General features: G+C 46.9%; 1 protein-coding gene across 2 annotated transcripts in view; it reads left to right on the forward strand.

Moving 5' to 3' along the window:
• The first annotated feature begins 255 nt into the window (after nt 1-255).
• Nucleotides 256-24576, forward strand: part of VASH2 (vasohibin 2) — a 37673-nt gene continuing 13352 nt past the window's right edge. For both annotated transcript variants that reach the window (XR_007628852.1, XM_050314693.1), the window contains exons 1-4: nt 256-573; nt 5652-5740; nt 8047-8103; nt 16708-16782. Coding sequence is in view for 1 of the 2 variants with exons in the window: in XM_050314693.1 (XP_050170650.1) it covers nt 256-573; nt 5652-5740; nt 8047-8103; nt 16708-16782 (539 nt within the window). In the remaining variant the exon portion in view is untranslated. The remainder of the gene's footprint in view (nt 574-5651; nt 5741-8046; nt 8104-16707; nt 16783-24576) is intronic.

Here is a 24576-nt window from a genome sequence, read left to right on the forward strand (position 1 = left end):
GGGCGCGCGGCGGGCGGCGGTCGCGCGGCGGCGCGCGGCATGGCGCGCGGCCGGGGCCGGTACCGGGGGGAGCGGGGCCGGGACGGGGCGCCCGCGCTGCCCGCGCTGAGCAGCGGCCGCCCCGCACGCCCCTGATTGACACACACACACACACACATATATATATATATAAATATATAAAGAGGGACCGGGCGGCGGCGAGGCCGCGGGGCACCTCCCGGCAGCGGTCCCGGGCTCGGGCATGGCCGCGGGGCCATGACGGGCGCGGCGGGCGGCGCTGGCGGCGGCCGCGGGAGTAGCCGCCGTGCGGCGGCCGGCAAGGAGGGGGGCCGGTCGCGGAGCGCCCAGCCGCGGGCGGCGGGCGGCGGCGGCGGCGGGAGCGGCAGCGGCGGGGGCTCGGAGGAGGAGGAGCAGGAGCAGCAGCGGGACGGCGGCTCGCTCTTCCTGGTGAACAAGAGCGGCTTCCCCATGGACGGGCAGACCTGGGAGCGGATGTGGGGGCACGTGGAGCGGGTGCACCCCGACGGCGGCGCCGTGGCCGCGGCCATCCGGAGCGCCGCCCGCCTGGCTCGGGTAAGGCGGAGAGCCCGGGTCCCCTCGTGCGGAACGAGAGGGTGTCACAGAGCCCGAACCTCGAGGTCCCGCGGATGCTAGCTCTGAGATCGTCGAGGGGCCAGGGAGGCTCGAGGGCTGGTTGGGAGGGTGTGACAGCTCAGCCGAGAGCGGGTCTGGGGGCTGCGAGGGGCAGCGAGGGGAGAGCTGGACCGTCTGCGCTCCGAAAGCATCCGGAGCGGGGAACGGGGGCTGCGGAATGCTTAGGGGCTGGAGTTGGTATCTTGGGAGACAAGTAGGAAGAAAATGACTATTTTTTTATCCTGGGGAGGAAGAAGCAGAAAACAAGAGTTAAACGGACTGAACGAAGTGCTTTATGCAATTTAAATCACGTTTTTTTCAGCTCTTTGAAACACAGGCATTTCATGAAACACAGCCTTGCTCCTGAAGTGTAACAAGGGATTTGAAACTCAGTCATCTCATTTCCAGTGCATGGAAAGATTCCAAACGCTTTTGTCTTATATGTTCCTCAGTACAAGCTCCAAACAGTTCTGCCTAACCCATGTCTTTTTCCTCCAGCCAGCAAATGAAATGTTGTTGTCTGCAGTTGTTCAAAGGCTTCTCACCACTGCGCTGCATTACTGATGACAGTGTCTTTAACACTCTCTGCTTTGGCAGACTTTGAACTTGATTCACTCCTCCCATTAAGCAGCATTAATCTGAGCTGACCATTGAAGTCGTGGTTGATTTGCACCCCTCTACATTCCGGGATGAGATGGTCAGGCTGGTGTTGTCACAGTCCAGATTGTCAGTGATATTTATATATGTATATGCCTTTTCTCTTTGTGGGGTCTGTGTACAGAGAAGTTTAAAGTGTATTGAGTAGGGCTTTCTTGAGAAGGTGCTTGTCTAATAAGATGCAGGCTGAAAAGGCGTTTCATCTCTTCTGCAGTGTTTAGTTCAGTGCAAAAGGGGCAGTCTCTTTCTTTCCGTTCTACTCGCGTTGTTCTGGAACCAGCCTTTGTTTGGATGGGGAGCAGATTCAGCTAAAGAACAGTCTGGTTATACTGAGTTTGTGGTTTCTTAGTGTGATTAATCTTGTACTTGCACAAGGGTTTGAGGTAGAACTGAAGGGGGTGGGGAGAGGGTAAAACTTCTTGTTTCAGCAGCATGACTGTCTTATGGTAGTCTAGACAGCCTGCAGATCTGTTTGGCAAGGCAAGATCTAGGCTTGACTTCCATCCTTTACTTGCCAGCTCCAAAGCGTGTAACTTTTACTGATGATACTCCTGGTTCCTGACAAAGCATCTGGTGAGAGATGTGTCAGTGGCTCCAGTGTGCGGGCATGCTGCCTGTGGGAGTGCCCCAGAGAGCATTGCCCATGGTGTCTTCCTCAGTGCCAAAGCACTGGGCTGACTGTGGCATGTGCTGAAGTTGATTAGGACAAAAAATGTTTTGAAATCTGCTTGGCTGAATCGTTTGATGTTGGTGATCAATGGAGGGTGCTTTAAGAGTTGTACTCCTCCAGTGCTGTCTGGAAGGAAACTCCCTGTTGCAGTGATTAATTTCTTCAAGGACCTGGTGACCCCTGTGACTAAGTAGCTCTTGCTGGCTAAGCCTGGGACCTCTGGGGTCAGAGTGCAGTTTGAAGACCACCTGGTCCTTATTAGGGCCAACACACCTCAAGTGAGCAAATGAAGGTTAGGAGCAGGGGGTTTTGCCACAAAGTGATAGTGGGTTGCTGAAGTTACGATGGTAATTTCTGGTTCAGAATAGAAATGTGAGGGGAGACTTGATCCTTAAACAGTGGTACAGATTTTTTAATTGACTTGTTCTGTTGGCTGTGTGCCACCCCATAAAAGACCATGTACTGCTGGTCGGGAGTGACAAGAGAAACTTGTGTCTGTGAGAAGATGATTTGTAAGCCGCTTGCATTCATAGTTGGTTAAGGCTGAGCGAGTGGTATGTGCAGCTGCTTCATTTCTGCATCTGATCTGTTCTTAATCCCTAGTGATGGGAGAGAGTTTTCATCAAGAAGCTCCACTTGATTGCTCTAATCATCTTGGTATTAGTCTCAGCAATCATACACTCAGGGCGGTAAGTAGCTTCTTACCGCATCGGTGAGGTTGTCCTTACTGGAACAAAAGCAAACTACACAGATGGAGGGCTGCATCTCTTTCAGGAGGCAGAATCCTCCCAAAAAGCTGACTTGTCTGCAAGGAGGCCAGTTTTGGAACCTGAGGGTGTCCCACCTCTGAGTGCTGGTTTGAGCTCTGGGAAGAGTTCAGGCTTATGGTTTGGAAGGACTGTGCAACGCTTTACATGCCCTGTGATCATGGGGATACTTGCAGATCTTAATGAATTAAACGGCTAACCAGCTTTGAGGGCTCTTGCCTGTCAGCTTCATTTGTGCTAACTAGCATTGTACTTGCAGGTGAGCTTGTAGAAAATTACTTTCTGGTCATTAAATGAGACGGTGGAATTGGGCAAAACAAGTTTCACACAGGATGTCTGTGGTGAAGTGAGACTACAGCATTTCCAGCCATAGGATGATGGTCTCAGCTCGGCCACATGGTCTTGCACTGCAGTGGCTTTACTGTCTCTGGAGCTGCAATTGCTTGGAAATACTGATATAAGGTCAAGGCTTTTCATCTGCCTGATCTCTCAGTTTCACTCGCTTCACGAATTCATGGACTGAAGTGCTGTGTCTGCAGTTCCTCTTGACGTCCCTGCTCTCCTGCTACAAATCTTCACCAGCTCCTTGCCGCTGAGCTGGAAAGGTTCAGCCTCAGCAGCAACAATGCTGCACTTTCCTCTGCTTGTGGTGGTGTCCTACAGCCCTGACTTCTGCTCCATGCTGGGTGGGTGCCCAGTATCGGTGCTCCTGCAGCTGGGGCAGGAACTGGGGGGTGGGAAATGTGTTGTGTTTGGAAGGAGTGGGAGTGGCAGGTGGCTGTCCTCTGTCTGGCCTGGCTGGTGGCACTGGAGAGACGAGAGCAGTGTGATGTCCTCTGTGTGTGGGAAAACTGATGGCTTCTCTGTCGTGTTCTGAGATCTGGAGGGGCTCGGGACTCCTGACTCAGCAGGCCTGCTGAGGTAACTTTAACAAACAGGTTACGTGTCAGCCATTGGGAAAACCATGGTTCTCTCTGACTTGATTGTCCTCCTTGGATGATGTATCACCCACCTTGGAGATGGGGAGCACCTCACATGGAGGTCCAAACCTGATCCCTATGGTAAGGATGGCCACTCTGGGTTACAGGAAGGGCCACGTCTGTTCACGCTGGTGTGATCCCTATGGCATCCTGGGTCCCACAGGTGTGCGAGGGCTGGGAAGAGGATGCTGTCTGTGCCTCTGCAGCAACTGGGCCTCTCACTGGCTGGGGCTCCCATTGTCTTGGTGTATTTTGTAAGTGCAAAACATGCACCTTCTGTATCTTCGAAGAAAAGGAGTGTTTATACTGGAGGAGGCCACCCGTGTGAAGGCGTGACAGTCCTGCTGTAATTCCTTTAATCACCTCCTTGCTGCTCCTGAAACTCAAGCTTCATCTAGTGTATGGAGTCCAGGTCTGCCTTCATGCTGGGAGGGACAGCTGAATAATTTGTCCAGACCAAAGGGGCTGGGGGAGAAAGGAACTTGTGAAACCAAAAAAAAAAAAAAAAGCTTGGGCATGGAAATTGTGGTTAAGAAGTGCTACTGAGTCTTGCTCAGAATTCCCGCTGGTGAGGAGAGAAAGCCCGTGTGTGTGCGCAAGCCCGTGTGGTGCTGGGATGGCAGGAGTGAGCTGGAGGCCTCGCCATCTGCTCGCCGCTTACGGTACTTTTCGGTGTGCCAGTAGTGTAGGAGTCTCTGTTTTCTTTGTTTGGTGTTTTGTGGTTTTTTTTTTTTTCCCTTCCCCAAACTGTATTTACTGTTTGACTGTAGTAACTAGCTACATGAAGTAAATGCTGGGTTTTGGTCACCTTGGTATTACCGGTGCTGACTCCCTGAAAGCAAAAGCACAGTCCCTCCCTCATAAGTGGAGATGGGAAGTGGAGAGGAAAATCTATGTGGTGGAAATGACCCTGTATTGCCTGAACTTGCTCTTCTTACCTGTAATTGCTGACTTGAACTGTATTTGGGACAAAGACATGTCAATTATGCATTTCAAACTCTTGTAGCAATGATGTGGGCCAGCAGATGATGCAAGCTTTTCTTTGCATCTTGTGTCATGGCTACCCAAATTGCTGGTTCCTGAATATGAATCTGCTATAATATAGAAATTAAATGTTTCCTACACTGTGTTTTTGAGAATTGTATTTAGCCATGCTCTTTTTAGCCATGCTGCCCATTTGTTATCTGCTGATCCCATATTTTGCAATGTCACCCCTAAAATAATGGGACTTGGGACAAGGCTGTGCCCCTTTCCTGCTTGGCTGGAGGCTCAGGAGCCACATAGCTTTGGGGATTAAACATGGATTGAGGGCCCAGCTTCTTAAAATGCTTAGGCACAAGCAGATGTCTTACGAGATTTTGGAAAAATCCCATTACGTCGCCAGTCTATATCTTTAAGTGTCTTAATATCATTAAATATCTGTGTCCCAGGTGGTCTTCTAGGTACCATGCATTCCCTGCCCAGCAAGTCTGCTGCAGACACATGGCAGATGGGAATTTATGCAGCCTGGGATCCTTGTCTCCGTTTCTGTTGTGGTAAAGGAAACCAAAAATTAGACTTGAAGTGGCTTCTTGGGCAGCAGAGCCAGTACTGGGATGCTGCTCATCCAAACTGCCCTGTGCTAAGGGGGAAAAACGGGAAGCATTGGCTTTTGTTCTGGACTGCCTGCCCACACAGGGATGCTGGTGGTATTAATGCCGTGGGGGGGCCTGCCCTAGGCTCTCTGTGCCGGCAGGGATGGCGCTGGCTCTGGTGCAGGGGCAGCCCCCATTGTCAGCAGGATGACTTTGTCTGATGCTTGAGTTCACGTGGGGTTTAAGCCATCTGTGCTGCCGCGTTGCGTTGCACTAAGCACATGCCGCTGCCCAACTAAATCACTTATCCGCTCTGCGGGGAGCCATAACTATCTAACCTCTTTATCTCTTTTTTTTTTCTTGTGTCCAGCCCTCCGTGCCACCTGTGCCAAACTACAAGCTCTCCATGTCAATCCCAGAATGGCTGCAGGCAATACAGACCTACATGAAGATGCTGCAGTATCCTTCTCGAGTGTGTGGTTTCTGGAGAGAAGGCTGACTTGTGCCTGGCATGAGTTAATAGGAGCTTAACTGAAGCATTAGCTGGTTATGAGGGCTTGGGATCATTTGGGGGTAAAAGGACGCCTCCAAGGATTTGTGATAGCACCAGCAGAACTGAGCTTGTCATAGCAATCCTCTGGGAGATGTAATTAGCTTTAAATGATACTGAAACATTTAACTGAAGTGGCGTTGGTGGGAGTAGAAGTGCTTATTTTGAAGTTGATTTATGAGGATATTATGATTGGATCGTGATGCCTGGAGAAATAATATGGCATCTTGTCATAAAGCAACTGAGACAGTGTTGTGGCAAGCCCTTTCTCCCTCTGCCTCTGAAGCCCCTGTGGGCTCCCCGAGGACTGCCTGTGTGCTGAGCTTGCAGGAAGTGCTTGTCATTGGGGTGAGTGGCACCAGAAACTGTCCTGACCCCAAGGTGGGCAGGCTTGCAGGTGACACAAGAACTTGCCTGATGGGTTGATCAGGGATGGACATGTCTATCTAGCCTCCCTTCACTGTCCCATGCCTAATTCCTGGCCGTTTCCCTTGCTGACAGATAATATCAGAGAAGGTTGCTGGCCCAGATGCTGCTCTTCTGTTTTCCTTTTTTTCTGAACTCTCCCTTTTTGTGTGTGTGCGGGGGGAAGCTGTGGGGATGAGGAATGAATGTAAAGTCCTGGTAAGGATTTAGAAAGAATATGGGTGGCAGCTGGAAGAGCATCCAAAAATAGCAGGCGCAGTTATCCTGCTGAGGAGCAGTGGTTGGGATCAAGGCAGCAGCAGGGCTTGGAGCCGCAGCAGCTGCCGTGGGGAGGGAGGCTGGGGCCTTCCTGCTCTACAGGGGATGGTGTACTTCTCTTCTGTATGTCGGCCACTTGGGCAGGACAAGAGGCTTGTTGGGGTTGTGCCAGAGAGGATACCATGTCACATAGAGCTCCAAAAATTGTACTTTTCCCTACCTCACCCTGCAGTGGTTTTGAAATCCTGCACTCTGCTATGTAGCAGGAGCAGGCCTCAGGGGACAGGGTCTGGATCTGCGTTCAGAAAAGCTTCAAAGTGGGCTGGGGAGCAGCATCTGGGCTTCCTTTGAGGGCTGAAGGAGGAGGTATGCTTTGTTCAGAGCACCCTGAAAGGGCCTCATGAATTAGGTTTTGAAGGCAGGAGGGGAAAAAAAGCCTTGTTTCTGGAGAACTCTGAACTCTAACTGAAGTCAGTTCACAGCATCCTGGTGCAAGCTGGAGTTTTTATTTAGACCATGGTTATACAGCCAGCAGCTGTGCTACCTATGCCTTGCAAGGCACCTTTTGCCTCCATGGGCTCACCTGTTTCTGCCCTGGTATCCCCACTACAATTTTACTTGCATGAATATTCTAATGGCCGTGTTGGGAACTAGGTTAGGAAAGAGATTGAGCTGGAAAAATAACCTAGAAAATGTAAGTGAATAGTGTTCGGGTTTTTTTTTTTCTTTTTCTAATTTTGTTGGGGTTTTTGTTTTGTTTTTGTTTTTACTGAACAGATTGGTATCCTGATCTGATTTACTACATTGCTGCGTGAACAGCTGTGCTTGAGGAGCAAGGAAGAGGCTGCTTTTGGTGATGCTGCTGCATGGCAGCTTGTGCTTCTAGGCGAGTGGTGCTGAGATTTGATTGACTGTCTGCAGGCATCATTTGTGATGAACTTTTCTCCTATCCTCATAGTTTTAACAAATGAGCTTGAGTTGCATGTAGCTGGTTATTTAAATTTCAAGTGCATTGTTGTTTTTTAGAGAATGATTTATATTTCCTAAGTGTAAATGGATGCATCTGCATTGGTTTACAGGTCATGTGTGAGCTAGGTGGCTGACTGAATTAAAGACTTATAAAAGAAATAAGTTCTTTGAAACCATGAATTATGTTGATTGGTTTTGGTAGACTGTGAAAGCTTTCTCTTACCCAAGTGGGAGACTTTTTTTCAAACTTGTAACCCAACAGTGAGTGGGACCTGGGAGATAAGCGACTTAATAACCCTCAAATGCCAAATTTGAGTGTCATTTTAGACGGACAGGCTTTTTGCTTGACTCTGCACTGAATGGTGGTTAACAGCTCAGACAAGAAGACAAGTTAAAAGTTTGCTTTATTTCACATGCCAGGGTTTAATCTCTGAGAGTCAATGGCTTTTACTGCTTGTTTGATGTTTGAACATCAAACATAAGAACTGAAATTCACCTTTAGAGCATTGTTATCTTATTGTTTGACTGTTAAACTTATTTTCCTTTAACAGAGAAAATTCAGATATAATCACACAGGAACACAGTTCTTCGAGATCAGAAAAAGCAGACCTCTAAGTGGGTAAGTGTCTCTGGAATTGGTTTAGTACCCTTGTCCCACATCATGCCAGCTAATCACCTGGCATTTAAGCATCTGTAGCACCATGGCATGGGAGGGCCGTCTTCTCTGTGCCATGGCTCCTCTGGCAGGGCCAAAACTCTGTGTGTTGCTGAGTGGAAGGGCTGGCCTTGCTTGGCAGCTCTGTGGGAGCTGCATAGCTGCAGGCCAAAGCTGCCTGGGCTGGGAAACCTCTAACTTTGTGCTTGTTGGTGTTAGGTTGGGAGGGCTGGGCTGTTTTTATGAAAACTGCGTAAGTCCTGATATTCTGGTTGTGCTGTGATGCCCTTTGCTGATGGTTGGAGGAGATCAGGTTTGAAAAATGCTGCAGGAATTTTGACGTCTTGGGCACAGTCCTTTACCCTGGAGGCTCACAATGGGCTGTTTTAAATTGTGTCTGTGTTCTCCCACTGCCTTTCATGTTGCTGTTCCTTCCATGTAGTGGACTCCTGTGCTGGGTGGTGATGGGTTGTGTGCCCAGGGAGCCTGCCAACAGAGAACTGGGGTCCTTTGCATGTAAGAACTGCATCATACTTAGGACAGTTCTTTAATATAACCCAATAAATTAGCAGGTTAGGGCAGGAAGTGATGTTGACAACATTATGCTTTTATTTTAGGGTGAATCTAGATAAGCAGAATATAATTCCTTCTGTAGACTAGCCTGTCTCTAGTTCTCCTCAGGTCTCTGTCATTAATCTAATGGTCCATCACTATAAATTCCAGTTGCCACCCCAGCTTTGTGCTTCAGGTTTTCATCTTACTTACAGCGATCTTTTCCACTTCCTTTCTCTAATGTTCGCTGCTCTGGTGGAACTAGTTTAAAACAAATCTTGTGCCTTGAATGATAGATGGGTTTACAGAAGCTTAAACCGATTTCCAAGCTGCTCACTCAATTTGTCTCATTACTTTTTTCCAAGGAAATGAAGGATGAAAATGAATTGTGTTCAGCACTTACCAGTTTAAAGGCCGTCATCTTCCAGGGCTGGATGAAAGCCTGGCTTACGAGGACAGTACTGTTTCCTGGAAGGGAACAAATACAGTGCTCACAGCTGGAGACCTATCCCTGGCTTTGGATCCTCTCCATTTCCTCCATTTATCGGCCTTACTGTGTTTTCTGGGGACTTGTATCTGACTTCTCTCCTTCTTTGGTGGCTCTTAGGGCTTTTGTGAGTGACTTGGAATGGGCTGGCAGGACTTCTGTGGAGTTAAGGAGAGTACCCCTGGAAATGGTCCAACTCATCAGGGCAGCTGCTGCCAGATGTCCAGGCACAGTTGCCCGAACCTGGTGTGTGCTGGACTGGCACAGTGTAGAGCTCTAAGACCTGTGCTGCTTTGCTCCTTGATCGTGTAGATGGGAGTGCTGCCCAGATCCTGCTGTACTGCAGTAGGGCTCAAATGCTTGCCCTGTCTTGTTTTCTCCAAATTTGAGAAGGGGAACACATATCAGACTATCTCAAGTTCCTGTCATTTTTATGAAACCAAGTTTAGATTTCAAGTAAACAGATAATTGTGCACTAACATGCTAACATTTACTATGGTCAAACAAATACAAGAGGAAGTGAGCTTAAAGGGTCCTATGTCCTAAATACACATAATACTTTGAAGACCCAAACTTTGATTAGCTGAGATTTTTTTTTCTGAATAGATAGCATGAAGATACAATTAGTCAGCTTTTGTGAGAAAAAGTACATGTATCATACTGAATACAAATGTACTGAAATGAGAAGGAGAACTAACTGATCTTTTTAAATTTACCTGGGTAGGTCTCAAGGAGGATGGGGCCAGACTATTTGCAGTGGTGACCAGTGACAGGACAAGGGGCAATGGGCACAAGCTGGAACACAGGAAGTTCCATCTGAATATGAGGAAAAACTGCTTTACTTGGAGGGTGGCAGAACACTGGAACAGGCTGCTCAGAGAAGTTGTGGAGTCTCCTTCTCTGGAGATACTCAAAACCTACCTGGACGTGATCCTGTGCAACTCTCTCTAGATGAACCTGCTCTAGCAGGAGTGTTGTACAGATGATCTCCAGAGGTCCCTTCCAACCCCAGCCATTCTGTGATTCAGTGTGAATAATGCGTTGGTTGCCCTGTAATGTTGAGTTGTGCCTGAAAGCTTTCCTTTCCCTCCTCATCTGGTGTGCAGGTCAGTTTTCATCAAAGCTGGAAAATCGCCTACACCTGCAAGGTTTTTTTTTCTGGGAGGTGTGTTCCACTTTGCAAGAAACCTGCTTCCAGCGTGGCGACAACAGGCGTCTTGCACTGAGGCGACAAGCGCTGCCCTGAGCAAGTTTCTGTGGTGTGAGAGGCCTCACTTTGCTGCAAGGCAAAGTTTGCAAGTCAGTTGGGCAAGATGCTGAGTGCCTCCAATTGTCACTGGCTCTTGAAAAATGAGGCTGTTTATTGAGCTTTATTGATACTAAACGTATTGCTTATTTCATAGCGTGAGGGCTCAAAGCTAATGGAAGTATTATGAGATCTTTGGCAGCCTTTCTTCAAGAGAGCAGTGGCTGGACACAAAGAAGCTTGAGTACTCGATGGAAATTGAATATTCATAAATTCATGTGAAAGTGTCCTAAAGCAGCTGGAGCATATTAATGAGTTTTTCTTTTATGGAGGGAGAACTAGATATTACACAGATTTAGTGCCAGCATCAATGTGATGTATGAGAAAATAAAAATGTGTGGCTGCATGTAAAAGGCAAGCATAAATTATCTATAGGAACTCATTAACGGACACAGTCCTGCTATAATTCAGTATTTAAAATCTCTTTAAGAAAAAGTCACTCTTATTATCAGCTTAACTTCTAGACTGCCAGACACTCCATGGATTTGTCTTGACTACAGATAACACTTTTGGAAATGTTAGATTTCTGTTGGCATAGCTGTGTGAGTCAGGGTGGTAGAGCTGTGAACCTGTAAACTTTGTGTGGTGTTCTTGTTGTACTGGCAGACTGTGACTGAAAATGTGTCTGCGTCTAACCTTTCACGAGTTTGCTGTATTTGCACAAAATCCGGATTTACAGGTGTAGCTGCATCCACTGTGGGAGTGCTTTGCTGATAGAGTATACAGGTATCCTGACCCGAGACAGTGACCTTCTTAGGCTTCATGATGTACCTTTTTGTATTAGGTAGGTAAAGGGCACTCCACGGAGTTCAGCTCTAATGATCCATGGAATGTGTGTGCCCATATGACATGAGTGTTTCAGGCATCAATAGGGCTGGTTTTCCTTTTCCCATACAGGATTATGCTGGTCAAACCTATATTACAGCTTCCTGTTGGTACAATTGGTCTGATAAAAAAATGCTAATTTTAACTGAAATAGCCATTATTTTTAAAATTTCCAAGCTTAGATCACTTAAGAGCTTCAAGAAAAAAGTATTTCTGGATATCCAGTAACTTCTGTAATTCTGTAGGCAGTGTCAACAAGCTGTTAGTACTGGCTTTACAAGGAGTGATAGGCCCTCTGGAAGCTTCTGTTCTAGGATGCAGGTATGAGCCACAATGAGAAACAAATACCTTTGTCCTGCACAGAGTATCTGGGGAGGTGTGGTATTGTACTGTTCCCTCCAGTTAAGTGCCAGCTGGTCAGTGGGACCTACAACTGAAGCAAGAACTGATGTTTGAGTAGATTCTGGGGTCTTTGAGGAATTGCAGCCCAGGAGCTGCTGTATGAGAACGGAGAGACTGCAGATATAATGGGTATACATGAGGATATAATGGGTAATCAATTGCAGTGAAAGCCTGCGAGAGGAGCAGTCACGTGGGAACGGTGCAACCAAATAACAGAGAAGGGGGGACGGGAAATTATACTGTTTCAACACACCATGTTATTAAAGAAACCTGATGGGGCTGCAGAGAAAAGCGGGCTCGTACCATTTCCAGACAATAGACTGCAGAAGGCATTTGAACATCTGCTTCTCTCTCGCACAAAGTGAGAATGCTGCAGGATACGGTGCTATGTGCAGCATGTGGTAGAAATGCCTTTGCTGTTGAAGCAGACTGGTTTTTGAGAAGATTCACGAGATCAGTGTCTGCTCTGCTGTTTTTTCTCCTTTTAATCCTGTTGGTGCCTTTCACTTCTTTCTTGGCTTTGTTGTTGTGAATAAAACTGCCAGGAGTTTTAGAAAAGCTTGGGAGAGGGAGATTTTATGGACCTCATGCAAGCACAGGGGTCTGGGGAAGGAGAATTTTGTGGAAAATGTGCTGAAGGATCTCACTAATAAAAATATTATTGAGGTCTATCATAGTCTTTCTGGTGAAGGTAGCTCTCCTAAGCATGGTCATCTCTGAAGGGAGTCCAGTGTGATGGGTGCCAGCTGTGACATACTCCAGTTTTGGGCATAATAAAAGGTTTTAAGATTTTTCTAACCCATATATGAAACTTGGTGCCTGAGTGAAAAATCTGGGAGCAAAAGGAATTCATTCTTCTCATGAGTTGTCTGCAGACACTGACATTTTAAATAGAAAACATCCCAAAGAGCCAAAGCCACCTCCTTTACAGGCCCTCTCTTACTGCAGAAAGGAAGGGAGTTAGTCCAGGTGGGCTCCTGGAAACACTAAAGAAATTTGAACCAATTAACAGAGAAATATTATTGTCTACCAAGGACTAGATCTTGAGGGAGGAACAAGCAGCCTGTGGTGTTGGTTACATTTGTTAGAGGCAGAAGTGTTTGCTCTGGTCTGGAATAGAGATCTGCCTGGCAGACTTGAGGTAGTGGTGTAAATTCCACAAAGAGGGAAGCTGCATGACACTTGTCTTTGACTGTGGCAGTCTCCCTTGGGTTCCTGGAAGTGATGGGCTGCCCCCATGCTCACTGGGGTCTGTGGAGAGGGCAACTGTGGGCTAGTTCCCAGCTGTCTGTGATATAAGGTTGTCAAGATTAGCTGTACATGTGGAATCTTTTTAGGTAACAGTCAAGATTTAAAAATATCCCAGAAACAAATGCTTCTCAAGCAGGGAATGGAAATGCTTGATGCTATTTTTAAAATTCTTTTCTACCTTCCTTAAATCTTCTTTCATGAGTTTAACTGTGTGGACTTTCTGGTCACTGTTAATGTCTGAGACAGCATGGTCAGAATTTAGGAGTGAAGGAAATGGGGAAAAGACAAATCAAAGAGCATCTGTAATGAGTTACTTTCAAATGAGCTGAATGCTCTTTTCTTTTGCAGTAGATCCCTTAGAGAACTGACAAGCGGTCTCCAACCATTAATACTTGTGTTAGAGAGCATGGGGAGGATGGGTATTCCCTATGGAAATTGGGGAAGGCAAAGATATCAGCCTTTAAAAAAAATTAAGGAAAAGGTAAGTTTAGGAACTTTGAGTTTATCTGCCGTTTCAGGGGAAAGGCAACATTAATTTCACTGGGCACAGTTTGTTTCTGAGAATTTTCTTTTATGAGAGTGTAAGAGCTTTTGTCAATCAGGGAGAAGTTGTGGATATAGTAACTCCTTGGTTTAGTATGGCATTTGGCAGCCTGAGCATAAGGCAGGGGCCTTCAGTCTAAATAACACTATTCAACATAAGGACCCAGCTTGGTGAAAGGCAGCACGTGGAAAGTGGTACTTACCAGTAGGTTGCTCTTGCCCAGCAGAGATTGCCAGTTGAGGTGTGTAATGTCTGTCCCAGCTCAATGGGATTTTTATTAATGGTATGGGTAACACTAATTGTTTGCTAATGGATGATTTACAGTCCAGGCTGGACAAGGTGACAAGGCTTTGCAAGGTGAAATTGGGATTCAAAGTGCTCTCAAAGGGTAGGAGAGAGCTGGGCTGGAACAAACAGAAGGTAATTTAGTAAGGGCAAACACAGGAAAGGGTTTTGGGAGTAGCCAGCTGTGGAGAACAAAAGGCTAATTTTGCAAAGAAGGAGCTGATCTTAGAAACCAAACAAAACCTAACCCCCCCCCAAAAAAAAAGCCAAACCAAAAAACCTCCACTCCTAAAAAAACCCGCTAAAACCCAGCCAACACAGCGCCCCCTATCCCTCCAGTAAAAGGAACACACAAAGCCCCACAGAAAACTATTCGGTGTTGGCCATCAGGGAAAAAGCCAACAGCACACTGGGTTGGTTGCAAAAATGCATTGAAAGGGTGGATTCAGAAAGAAATTGGTGTGTTTGTACTGTGGTGGATTTAGTTGAAGGACTGTGAGAAGTGAGCCGATTGAAGGGACACTGAAATTGAAAGCAGCAAACTTTGTTTGAAAGGTATAGAAAACATAACCTAAGGGGGAAATTTTGGGGGGAGTGAGGGAGGGATTTAAAAAGAAATATTGGTGTCTGCTTTCTCATCTTTATTGAGGAGAGGGTGGATTATAGTCTATTGCATATCCAAATGTCTGTAGCAAGAGGAGAGATAATAAATGGTCTCCATGCCCATTGTGGAGAGCAGAAATAGCTCCCGATTTAATTTGCAAAAAGGGAAAGATTGAGTTTAAACATTAGGGGACCTTCTTAGATGAAAGGTTAAGTATAGGATAGATTAGCTGGTGGGTTCCCAGGCTTTTGAGAAGCCAGTTGAAAGTGAGTTGAAAAATTATCTGAGCAGTGATTTAGATTTGGCTTATGCTACCTTGGGCAGAGCAGTGGCTTGGGGATTCTCCAAAGGCTCTGCTTCCAGTGCAAACACAGGGTTTAAGGCCATGCTTTGTCTCAAGCTTGTTAAAAGTGGAAGAAGAACTCTGAAGTGGCTGTTGAACTGGGTCATCCATATATATACCCTGTGGTCAGTTCTGTACATGCAGAGAAAAAGCAAACTGTTTGTAGAGTATCCCCCAGGACTGTGGGATGGATGTTTGTGAGGGCACAATCTGCCTGTGGTTGCAGATGGATGCTTGTTCATTGGCCACTGGTGATGCCTCCTGACTGATGCTCCCCTTGCACAGATCCTCATCCCTGTCCTGGTCTGGAGCACCTGCCGCAGCTCCTGGAGCCGGGTGCAGGTTGTTGTGTGTGCCTGCAGGCAGCAGGGCCAGCACAGGTGCAGACCTGAGGAGGAGGTGCTGGCCCTTCCCTCAGACCGTGTTAACCAGCCATATGTCACACTAAATGGCTTGAAGCAAATAGCTGGGACTTTTTTTTTTTTTTTTTTTTTTTTTTTTTTTTTTTTTTTTTTTATAACTTTGGAAGATAGGCAATTTGGTGGATTATCTTGTTTATGGATACCTCTCATGCATCATCTACGTGTAACACCTCCGGATGGAGCTGGGGCTTTGCAGTGGCTCTTTCTGTGACCAGCACTGAAGAGGCACTGTGGGGGATGAAGGAATCCCATTGTGTGCCCTTGCCGGAGCTGCTCTGTGCTTCCAGCAGTGGGGTTTCTGTGGCTGATTGTGAGTGTGTAGGAGGCAGGCAAACTCTAATTAGTCTTCTGTACTGAAGGCCGAGTGTAAAGGGCGGTTGTTTACAAATGAAAAGATAATTTCTAACTTGGATAAATGGGACATGGAATGGCTGTGACAGGCTGTAATAGCAGTGGAAGCTGTATTGCCATTTGCGCTCAATACAAGGTTTAAAATGCAAGAGGTGACTGAATTAGAAAGTGGGAAAAAGAGACTGATGATTTCAGATGCATATTTTCATGATCTTTTTAATACAAATATTTTTGTCATTTGATATTGTGTTTCCTTAGAGCAAGGATCTGTTTACAAAGCTCTTCCCAGGGAAAGCATATGGATAGAGAAGACTTCAAAACAGACTTCATCCTTTTGGCTTAGTTTTTAGCTTCAGGATCTGCTTGTGGAAGGGGATGGGCTACCTAGTTAGTTAATGGTCCAGTATCAGTCGGGGACAACATCTTTCTCAGCTGATCTTGTTTCTTGTCACAATGTTGTCCCTGTCAAATAACTGTACTCCAAAGATAGTCTAGATTGTAACTAAACTGAACTTGCAAAATCCTGGGTATAGTTTCCTGCACTCATGCAGGAAATGGTGTGGGTTTTGCCTCTTTCTCCATCCACAGGAGGTAGGGAACAGCAGCAAGACAATAACTCAGCTTGCAGTGGTGTGAAGTGTCTGTGTTGGTAGAGCTTTCTGCAGAGAAGGCTGTGATAAAAAAGCATTACAAACTTGTCCAGCTACAGCTAGAGACTCACAGGGGCATTTGTAGCTTTCAGGGTGCCATCATGTAACCCTGTTGGTTTTGGTTTTTTTTAATTTTTCCAGAAAAGAACCAGGGTTACTTTGAAAATAAGCTACTCTTAGACCTGCTGTGGGAGCTTGCGGGTTTGCCAGCTTTTCCAGTTCAGCAGGGATTTGTATTACAGTCTGAAGTGATGCTCGTGGAATTGCTGGGAGAGGCAGAGAGGACTGTATTCCTTCAAACCATCTTCAGAGGTTGGAAGGCACTGGGATGCCAAACCTTTTTTTTCTTTCTTTTTTATTTTTTTCCTCCCAGTCATCCTCCAGATGTCAGGGCTCTGGCAAGTCACTGTAAAGGATAATCAAGTTCATCAGCTCTTGCAGCGATAAGAACTGGATGTGCCTGGCCCTCAGTCTATGAGAGGGCCCTTTGGTTCCAGTCAACTGCTCTAGATGGAAGGACTGAAAATTGTTTTGTTTCTGTTCTAGGTTAATGGAGACAGCAAAAGAAATGACCAGGGAGTCCTTACCTATCAAATGCCTTGAAGCAGTTATCCTGGGGATGTATCCTTTCACATACCTGTGACTTTTTCTTCTGCAGTGCTGTTTAATAGGTTGCCCTTCCTGGATGGTGTTTGAGAGGGTCACAGCCAAAGGTGAGTGCCAGCAGCTTGATAAGCTGCCATGGTATTGTTCAGCAGTTTGCTGAATTGACTGGGCTTGTTGGTAGGAGTTTGGATGCTGTGTGCCCAGTTCACAAGTGTTATGATTAGGCTGTGCAGACTTTGCCTTCTGCCCTGGTAATCTGCGTAATGTCAGGATCTGACCCAAAGTGCCCAGATAAGTATCTGCCTACACAATCCTTGTTTTCTTTGTTAGTATTTCTCTGTTGGTTATTGTTGGAGCTTGGTAACACTTGAGGAGCACGGGTTCAGCTCGGTTTTTCTGATGTGTACATGGCCAAGTTATGTTAGTTTTTGTCTCTCAACCCACAGCTGTGCTTTATCCAGAAACATATGTGTATTATAGTTAAACGTTTAAGCTTTACCGTAACATAATGCTTGCTTTCAGGCTCAGAAAAAAACCCAGGAGTATTTTCATTTAGAGGCTGAACCCCTTCTCGACCCTCCTCTGCTGTCACTGATAAATCAGCCTGCACCATCCTAAACCACTTCAAGGGGAGGGCAAGGCAGGGCTACAGGAACAGTTTACCAGAAAAATCTCATCACAACTGATCTGGTTTGATTTAAAACAAAAACACAACCCAAAATAAGCCCCGAAGCAAACCAGCTTCTGGGATGCCTCTGCAGCGTTTTGCTTGCTGCTGCTGCCCCCTCCTGTGGGAGAAGGAGCTGGCAGAGCCTGGCAGGTAGTGCCCGCTGTTGGCTGGTGAGGAGGGGTGGCTGCTGGGCAGGTGGGAATGTGATGTGGGCTGAAGCAAAGTGCAAGGGTATGGTGTGCCAGACTGGTTGCTGGATACAGTCCTGAGCGTGCTGGGAGGTTTGTGGTGTGCTGCTGTGGCTCTGCTTTGCTCCCTGTGCACCAGGGATAAGCCTTGAGTATGAGTCTGAAAGGTGGCTCTGGCTGACAGTACTTCCCCTGCAAATGCTGGCAGGGTCTGCATGCAGCTATAGAGGGATGGGGTCCTGGGGGGCTTGATGTCAACAGGAGACTCAAACCAATGCCCTTTCAGAAGCAGAAATCACAGAATCTTAGAATATCCTGAGTTGGAAGGGATGCACAAGAATCATTGAAGTCCAGCTCCTGGGCCTGTGTTGTCCAAACGCTTCTTGAACTCTGTCTGGCTTGGTGCTATGACCACTTCCCTGGGGAGCCTCTTCTGGTGCCCAACAACACTCTGGGTGAAAAAAAAAATCTAATATCCAACCTAAACCTGCACTGCTGACTCATATTCCTTTTCCCTGGTGCTGCTCTGCAGCATCTTGTTCCCCAATCTGTATGTAGATCCAGGATTGCCCTGTCCCAGGTGCAGACTCCAGCTCTTGTCTTTGTTGAATTTCATATGGTTAGTGATGGCCTATCTCTCTAATTTGTCAGGGTCTCTCTGCAGGGCCTCTCTGCCTCTGAGGGTGTCAACAGCTCCTTCCAGTTTCACGTCATCAGCAAACTTACTAAGTATACCTTTGAGTTCTGCATCCAAGTAATTATGAAGATGTTGAAGAGAACTGGCCTCAAAATGGAGCCCTGCAGAACCTCAGTAGCAACTGGTTGCCAGCCTGATGTAACCTGATTTAATGTAACCTTTGTGTTTGACCTATGAGCCTGTTGCTCACCTAGTGTGTTATGTATTTCTCTAGCTTTGTGCTGGACATTTTGTCCAGGAGGATAATGCAAGAGACAGTATTCAAAGCTTTCCTGAATTCCAAAAAGTTTACATCAACTCGTTTCCCTTGAAATGATGTCAGTGGATACGCTGGGCTTGCCCTTGTGTCAGGGTTGTGTCCCAGACTATTTGGGGATGAAAGCAGTGGGGGAAATAATCCCCAGGGGGAGTTGATGCTGCTCTGCAGTGTCAGTGTGGCTTGCAGTGCTCTATTTCTAGTAGTGAACTGATTATTCCCCATAGCACTTGAGCAAAGGGTGATCAGTGGCCTACATATAACCATGTGTTGTGGTTTTAAGCCCAGCTGGATATTAAACACAATGCAGCCCCTCACTCAGTCTTCCCTCTCTCCCCCCACCCTGGTGGAATAGGAAGGAGAATCAAAGTCAAACTTGTATTTTGAGTAAGAACAGTTTAATAATTGTAAATAAACTAACATACAGTAATAAAGGTAAATTATAAGAATAATGATAATAAAGAGGGAAAAACAATTAAATTGCTCACCACCTGCTGACTGATGCCTTTCCTGAACCCACATCGGCCCATGCTTCCAGATAACTCTCCCCAGTTTATATACTGGCCATAACATTCTATGATGTGGAAAAGCTTTGTTCAGTTTGGGTCACCTGTCCCAGCTGTGCTCTCTCCCAGTTTCTTCTGTGTACCTCCTCACTGGCAGAGCATGAGACAAGAGAAAAAAAAAAGCCTGTGACTTAGGATAAACCCAACTTAGCAAAGAAGCAAAACATCAACAGCAGTATCATTCTGGATCCAAAACATAGCACTGTAACAGCTTCTGAGAAGGAATTAACTCTACCCTAGCTGAAACTAGGGCACCATGATAACCTAAAAGCATTGCTGGTTTTTCTGCTTGCCTCAAACCTGACTTGTGTTCAGTTTGGTGGGTTTTGGTGTTGGGTTTTTGTTTGTTTGTTTGTTTATTTTAGTTTTTTGGTGTTTGCTTTTGGATTTTTTTGAGCAGCGAGGGAAGCAAAAAAGTTGAAAACTATTTGGTGTCATTTGAAGTTTCTTCAGAGTTAAGGTTTGTATGAATCTTTCTAGATGCTACTTAAAAAAATCCAAACTTATGTTAGGCTTGTTTTTTTAAATTGAGGTGGTTTAGGCAGGGGAGAGTATGAGGCAGGCTTGTCTTTCTAGGACTTGGACTTCCTGTCTTGGAAGTCTCTGTGTGAGAACAGGGATTGTCTGGTGGGTGGTGGTCCAGTAACAGATGCATTACAGTTTAAAAGATCCATGCGATAGAAAATCCACATATTTTGCCTGAGGTGTGCATACACAAAGAATGTAGCAGTGGTGAGGTGATGGGCCATCTGAATATGTGTGTCTGGAAAGTGGCTGAAGTTTGCTGATTTTTCTCAGCTGTGAGATTTTGATCTTCAGCATTGCCCTCTGTATGCAGACACGGTGAGGCCAACAGCCTTCCAAGGTCAGGTGGCTTCTAGAGAAGAGGTGTGCTTACCCTCCTAAGTGTCCAGCCAGTGTCTTCACATAGGCCTGAGCTGAGCAGCCCTGCCTGTGTGTGTTAACCTCTGGCTCCATTCCATATCTCTGGAAATAAGGTGCTGCTTGTAATTCGTGTGCTGGCAGGCTTTGCCATGTTGCTTGGATACCAAAAAAAGCACAGCCCACTCCAGCGGACCCTCGGCATGAGCCTTCATTCAAGGGCTGCCTCTCAGAGCGGCTTAGCGAGATGTCATTTTAATTGAGCTGCTCGCTGGCTTGTGCAGCTGCCTTTTACTATGTGACTTCTTAAAAACGCTTCCCTAATCCCTCTTGGTGCAGAATTAAGTTTGGCATAATTGCCTGTGCACTAGATCTTGAAACATTTTTATAGGGCAGCGAGTTAAAATACTGAGCTACCCTGTCTGCATGCACCAAAGAAGCAGCTGCTGCAAGATGACTGAAAGCTCGTACAGATCTTCCGATATTATTTTGCAGCAGTCTGCACAGCTCTTTTTCTCTGTGTAGCTGTCTGAACTGGCTTCATATCTCCCTGCTTACATGATCTGCTTGTCAGTGCCTAACCAGAATCATTCCTCCTGCTGTCCTCCCCAGGGCATTTCTCAGTTCATTTGTAAATCAGCTGAGTAATGGTGCATTCAGCCCACTCTTTCTGAGCAAAGATCCAATCCACTTGAGCTCAAGAAAGGGAATAGTAAGCGAGAAAGTGCCAAGGGAATTTTATACATGCTGTATGCACTTTATTAAAATGTGGAGAGCAAAATATCAGAGGGGGAGAGGGAAGCGGCACAGGGCGTCCATCCTCAGGGAGTCCTGGGGAGCATGTCTGTGTCAGCCAAATGTAACTCATTCCCATTGCCTTCAGCATGCTTCTCCCAGTTCATGTGAGGTAATGGTTGGACCCATGCAGGGTATTAGACCCCGTGTCCAATAATATCATTAAACAAGGAAGAGGAGAGCAAAAGTGTTTCAGGAGGGAGAAATTATTTAATATACATATATATATAAATATATATATATACACCCCCCCCTTATACCTTCTGTACTTTAATTGGTGGATGATGGTTATCACCACTGGAGACCTGGGTCCATCCAGCTCCTCCAGCCTGGCAGATACACCCCTGGGCTGGAAACAAGTATTTGCAGTAAGGGGGAGAGTTTCTTGCAGTTATTGCAGGATATTAATGTCCTTGTAGTGCCCCTCTTTGCCTCCTGCTTGCTTGTCTACAGCTTAACCCACTTGTTATCTGAAATACAGGAAGGGATGATCCTGCTGAAACAGTCCCTCTGGTAGATGGGAAGAGCTGGGACAGAGCTTTTAATCGCTTGCATTGTCACGGTCTAATCTTGTGATAGTCTCCTCTGACTGTAGCCAGGCACTGAGGAGTAGGTTTCTCAAAATGAGGGATGCCAGCCCAGCAGTCCTGCTGAACCAGATGCTCAGGCATTTTCTTCATGGGCATGAGCTGCCAGAGGGAATTCCAGGCCTCTGTGTAGACAACATCCATATGTGGGCTTGGTAGCACACTGCCTTACAGTAAGCAATCCCAAGACTGTGGGAAATCTGTCCAACTCCAGGCTGTGGTTGGAAACTTCTCTGAGTGTTTACTGCTGGTGGTTGGAGGCCCTCTGAGCAGTTGCTTGGTTGCTCGGAAAAACAGCTCTTAAAACAGCTCATCTGTTTCTCCTGCAGCCTTATCTGATGGTTTTGAAGCTGAGGTTTATTTTCCTCCTGCTACACCTCCTCACTCTGAGCTAGCAGCTTCAGCATTGCTAGTGTAAATAAAGCTGCCTCCTCGCTCCTCAGCGTGCCATCATCCCTCGAGCTTGCTGGTGCCCAGTGGCATAGCCTGCCATGGTGGTTTGGGGCACCTGTTCGTACCTCCCCAGCCCACGTGAGCGGCAGGAGAGGAGAGAACCAGACACCCTGTGGTTTTCTATGCTCATCTTGACCAGACTTCAGCAAAACCTACCCTTGCTGGGCTCTGAGACATGAAGCACTGCCATGCCATCTTGTCTGATTTAAATAAGGGAGAATTTCAAACTAATAAATACCAAATTGATTAGCACAAGCAGTGCAATGGGCCCTTATTTGCCCAACAGTAAGTTCGTCTGGCTTTCCCTTTTTACCTTTGGTTTGCAGCAGTGTTGGGTGTGATGCTGGGTCTTCCTGCAGCTGGAGAAGCACTTATGAATCTGGGCACTGGGATGGCTGGTGCTTAGATTCACTCGGGCATCAGTGTTGGTGGGCTGGGCTGCTCAAGCAATTGGCGCTGGCATTTACATCTGAGCATGTCTTGGTCTGACTCTGCAGGGCCTTGATGTGCTGTGTTAATGCTTGGGCTTTTTCCCTTCGGGGCTCAGAGGAGGGAAGGAGGGTGTCCCCATGTCCCCTGCCCAGCGGTCTGTTGGTGCTGCAGGCACAGTACAGAGACAGCATTTGTCTCCTCACCTGCCACTAGCATGTCCCTTGCACAGTTGTTGCCTGTCACCTTGGCAAAGGCACCAGATTTTTTTTCCCCCCAGCTAAACTCCCGTTGAAGCTGGTTTAGACGCAGGTGGGCTGTGGTGCTCGCAGTGTGTCCCCTCACCTGCCGTACAGCGGGCTGTGCTTCCTAGCAGTGGTGGGAAAACTGCTGGTGGCAAGTTACCTGAGCTCACTGAGCCATGGGGAGCCAGCTACTCTCTGTTGGGTGCTGACAGCTTCTAAGACAAGAGTTCCAGCAATGTTCGAAGCCCAGAGACACAGTGCTGGCCACATTGAAAGATCCTGCTCTGATTATTTGGTAGTAAGTGTCCTGGTTTAGGAAAGGTACTCCTCAGTTCTGTGTCCCCACCAAGACTCTCCAAAACATGGCTACTCTCTCTCACTCCCTTGTATTCCCCTCCCCGTTCTCACTGGCATGGGATGGAGTTGAGAACTGAGAGGCACAAAGGGCAAATACAGTGGATTGAGAAAAGAAGAATTTACTGGAAACAGCAATGAGATAAGAAAATGAACAGTAACAGCAACAATATTAATAACGAAAGTGTACAAAAGAGAAGGTGATTCACTTGCAAAATGCTCACTGAGCCTAACCTGACTGCAGTCATGCCATACCACCAGTCTCTGGTTTGGGACCAGTGCCACACTACCCCAACTGTCCTGTCCACCACATTTTCTTGACCAGAAGGAACCCCTTTCCTCTGGAAGAGAGTCTCTTTCCTTGTCCCCGGCAGTGACATGAGGTGGTATAGAATAACATCCGTGTCCTAGCCATGCCCCCTCCTGGCTACTGCAAAAAATAAGCCCTGTCCTGGCTGGAACCAGGACAATAAGGAAAAAAAAATTAGGCAGGGGAGAATGTTTTTTTTTTCCTAAAAGTTGCTATTGGCAAGTGAACAAGGTGAAGGGCTTCAAGTCTCTCTTCTGGCTGGGACCTGCTCTGTGCTCTGCAGTGGGGGCACCTGTGTAGGGGAGAGTCTGTACTGGGAGGAAGATGTTGGGACTTCTTTGTAAAACATTGTTGATTTTAGAGTCCACCAGGAGGTGGAGAAGAAAACCAAACCAACCCTAAATCACAGAAGGGCATTGCTTGAGTCATTATATGAGTGTGCAGATTTAAAGAAAACCCATCCAGATGCTTCTGCTCCAGAGTTTTAAAACTAAGGAGTTGATTCAGCTAACACCTTAACTAATTCTCCCCTTTGGAATTGACTAAGGATACTGCTCCTCATTTGCCCTGCTGCCTAGGAAGATCCAGGTGGTGGCCAAAGGGCAGGTTTTGTATCCTAGGTCTTGCTTGTACTTGAGTCTGGGATCTGAATGTCTCCCAGGTATCCATGCTAGGTTGTGCATGAGCCTGGGTGGTGAAGGTGAGGGGACTATGGGAAGCAAAACAACCTGTGTCTCAGAGGGTGGTATGCTTGTTGACTTGCAGATCCCATGCTGTCACGGGAAATCTGGCCCTTCCTGCAGGCTGCTAGCAGTAATGGTGTGCCCAAGAAAGCCTACTTGTTAATAGGCTTTTTTTTTCCCAAGTCACTGTTAAGTGTGATGGAGCCCTTCTTTCCTAGAGAGGGCTGAACAACTACCTGACATTTGGAAGTGTGAATGAATTCCTTGTTTTGCTTTACCTGTTCAGCCGCTGTTATCTCAACCCACGATTCTTCTCTTCCCATTTTGTCCCCCATTCCACTGGTGGGGGTGTGAGCGAGTGGCTGTGTGGAGCTCATGTGCCAGCTGGGGTTAAACCGTGACAATGGCGTTTGGGAATCTCCAAGGGATGGGGACACGCCATACCGACCCATTCTGTGAAAACTCAGTGGATGTCGGCAGAGCCTGAGGTATTGTCCTGATGCATATCCTGGTTGTGGGGAAAGAGAGGGATATTGGGGCAAGAGGTGGCTCACCATAAGATTAGTATTCCTCTTGTGTGACCTCCAAGGAGATCAGTATCCCTCAGTACTGTTTTTCTGCTGCTTTGATTTACATGAAGATCCTCCAGGATCGGGAGGCCACTGAGCTTTTGCTACAGCTGCTTTTGCCCTCT

This window comes from Myiozetetes cayanensis, unplaced genomic scaffold, assembly GCF_022539395.1.
Source record: "Myiozetetes cayanensis isolate MyiCay16 unplaced genomic scaffold, myiCay2020 scf2-11, whole genome shotgun sequence".
In the NCBI taxonomy this organism is placed as follows: Eukaryota; Metazoa; Chordata; class Aves; order Passeriformes; family Tyrannidae; genus Myiozetetes; species Myiozetetes cayanensis.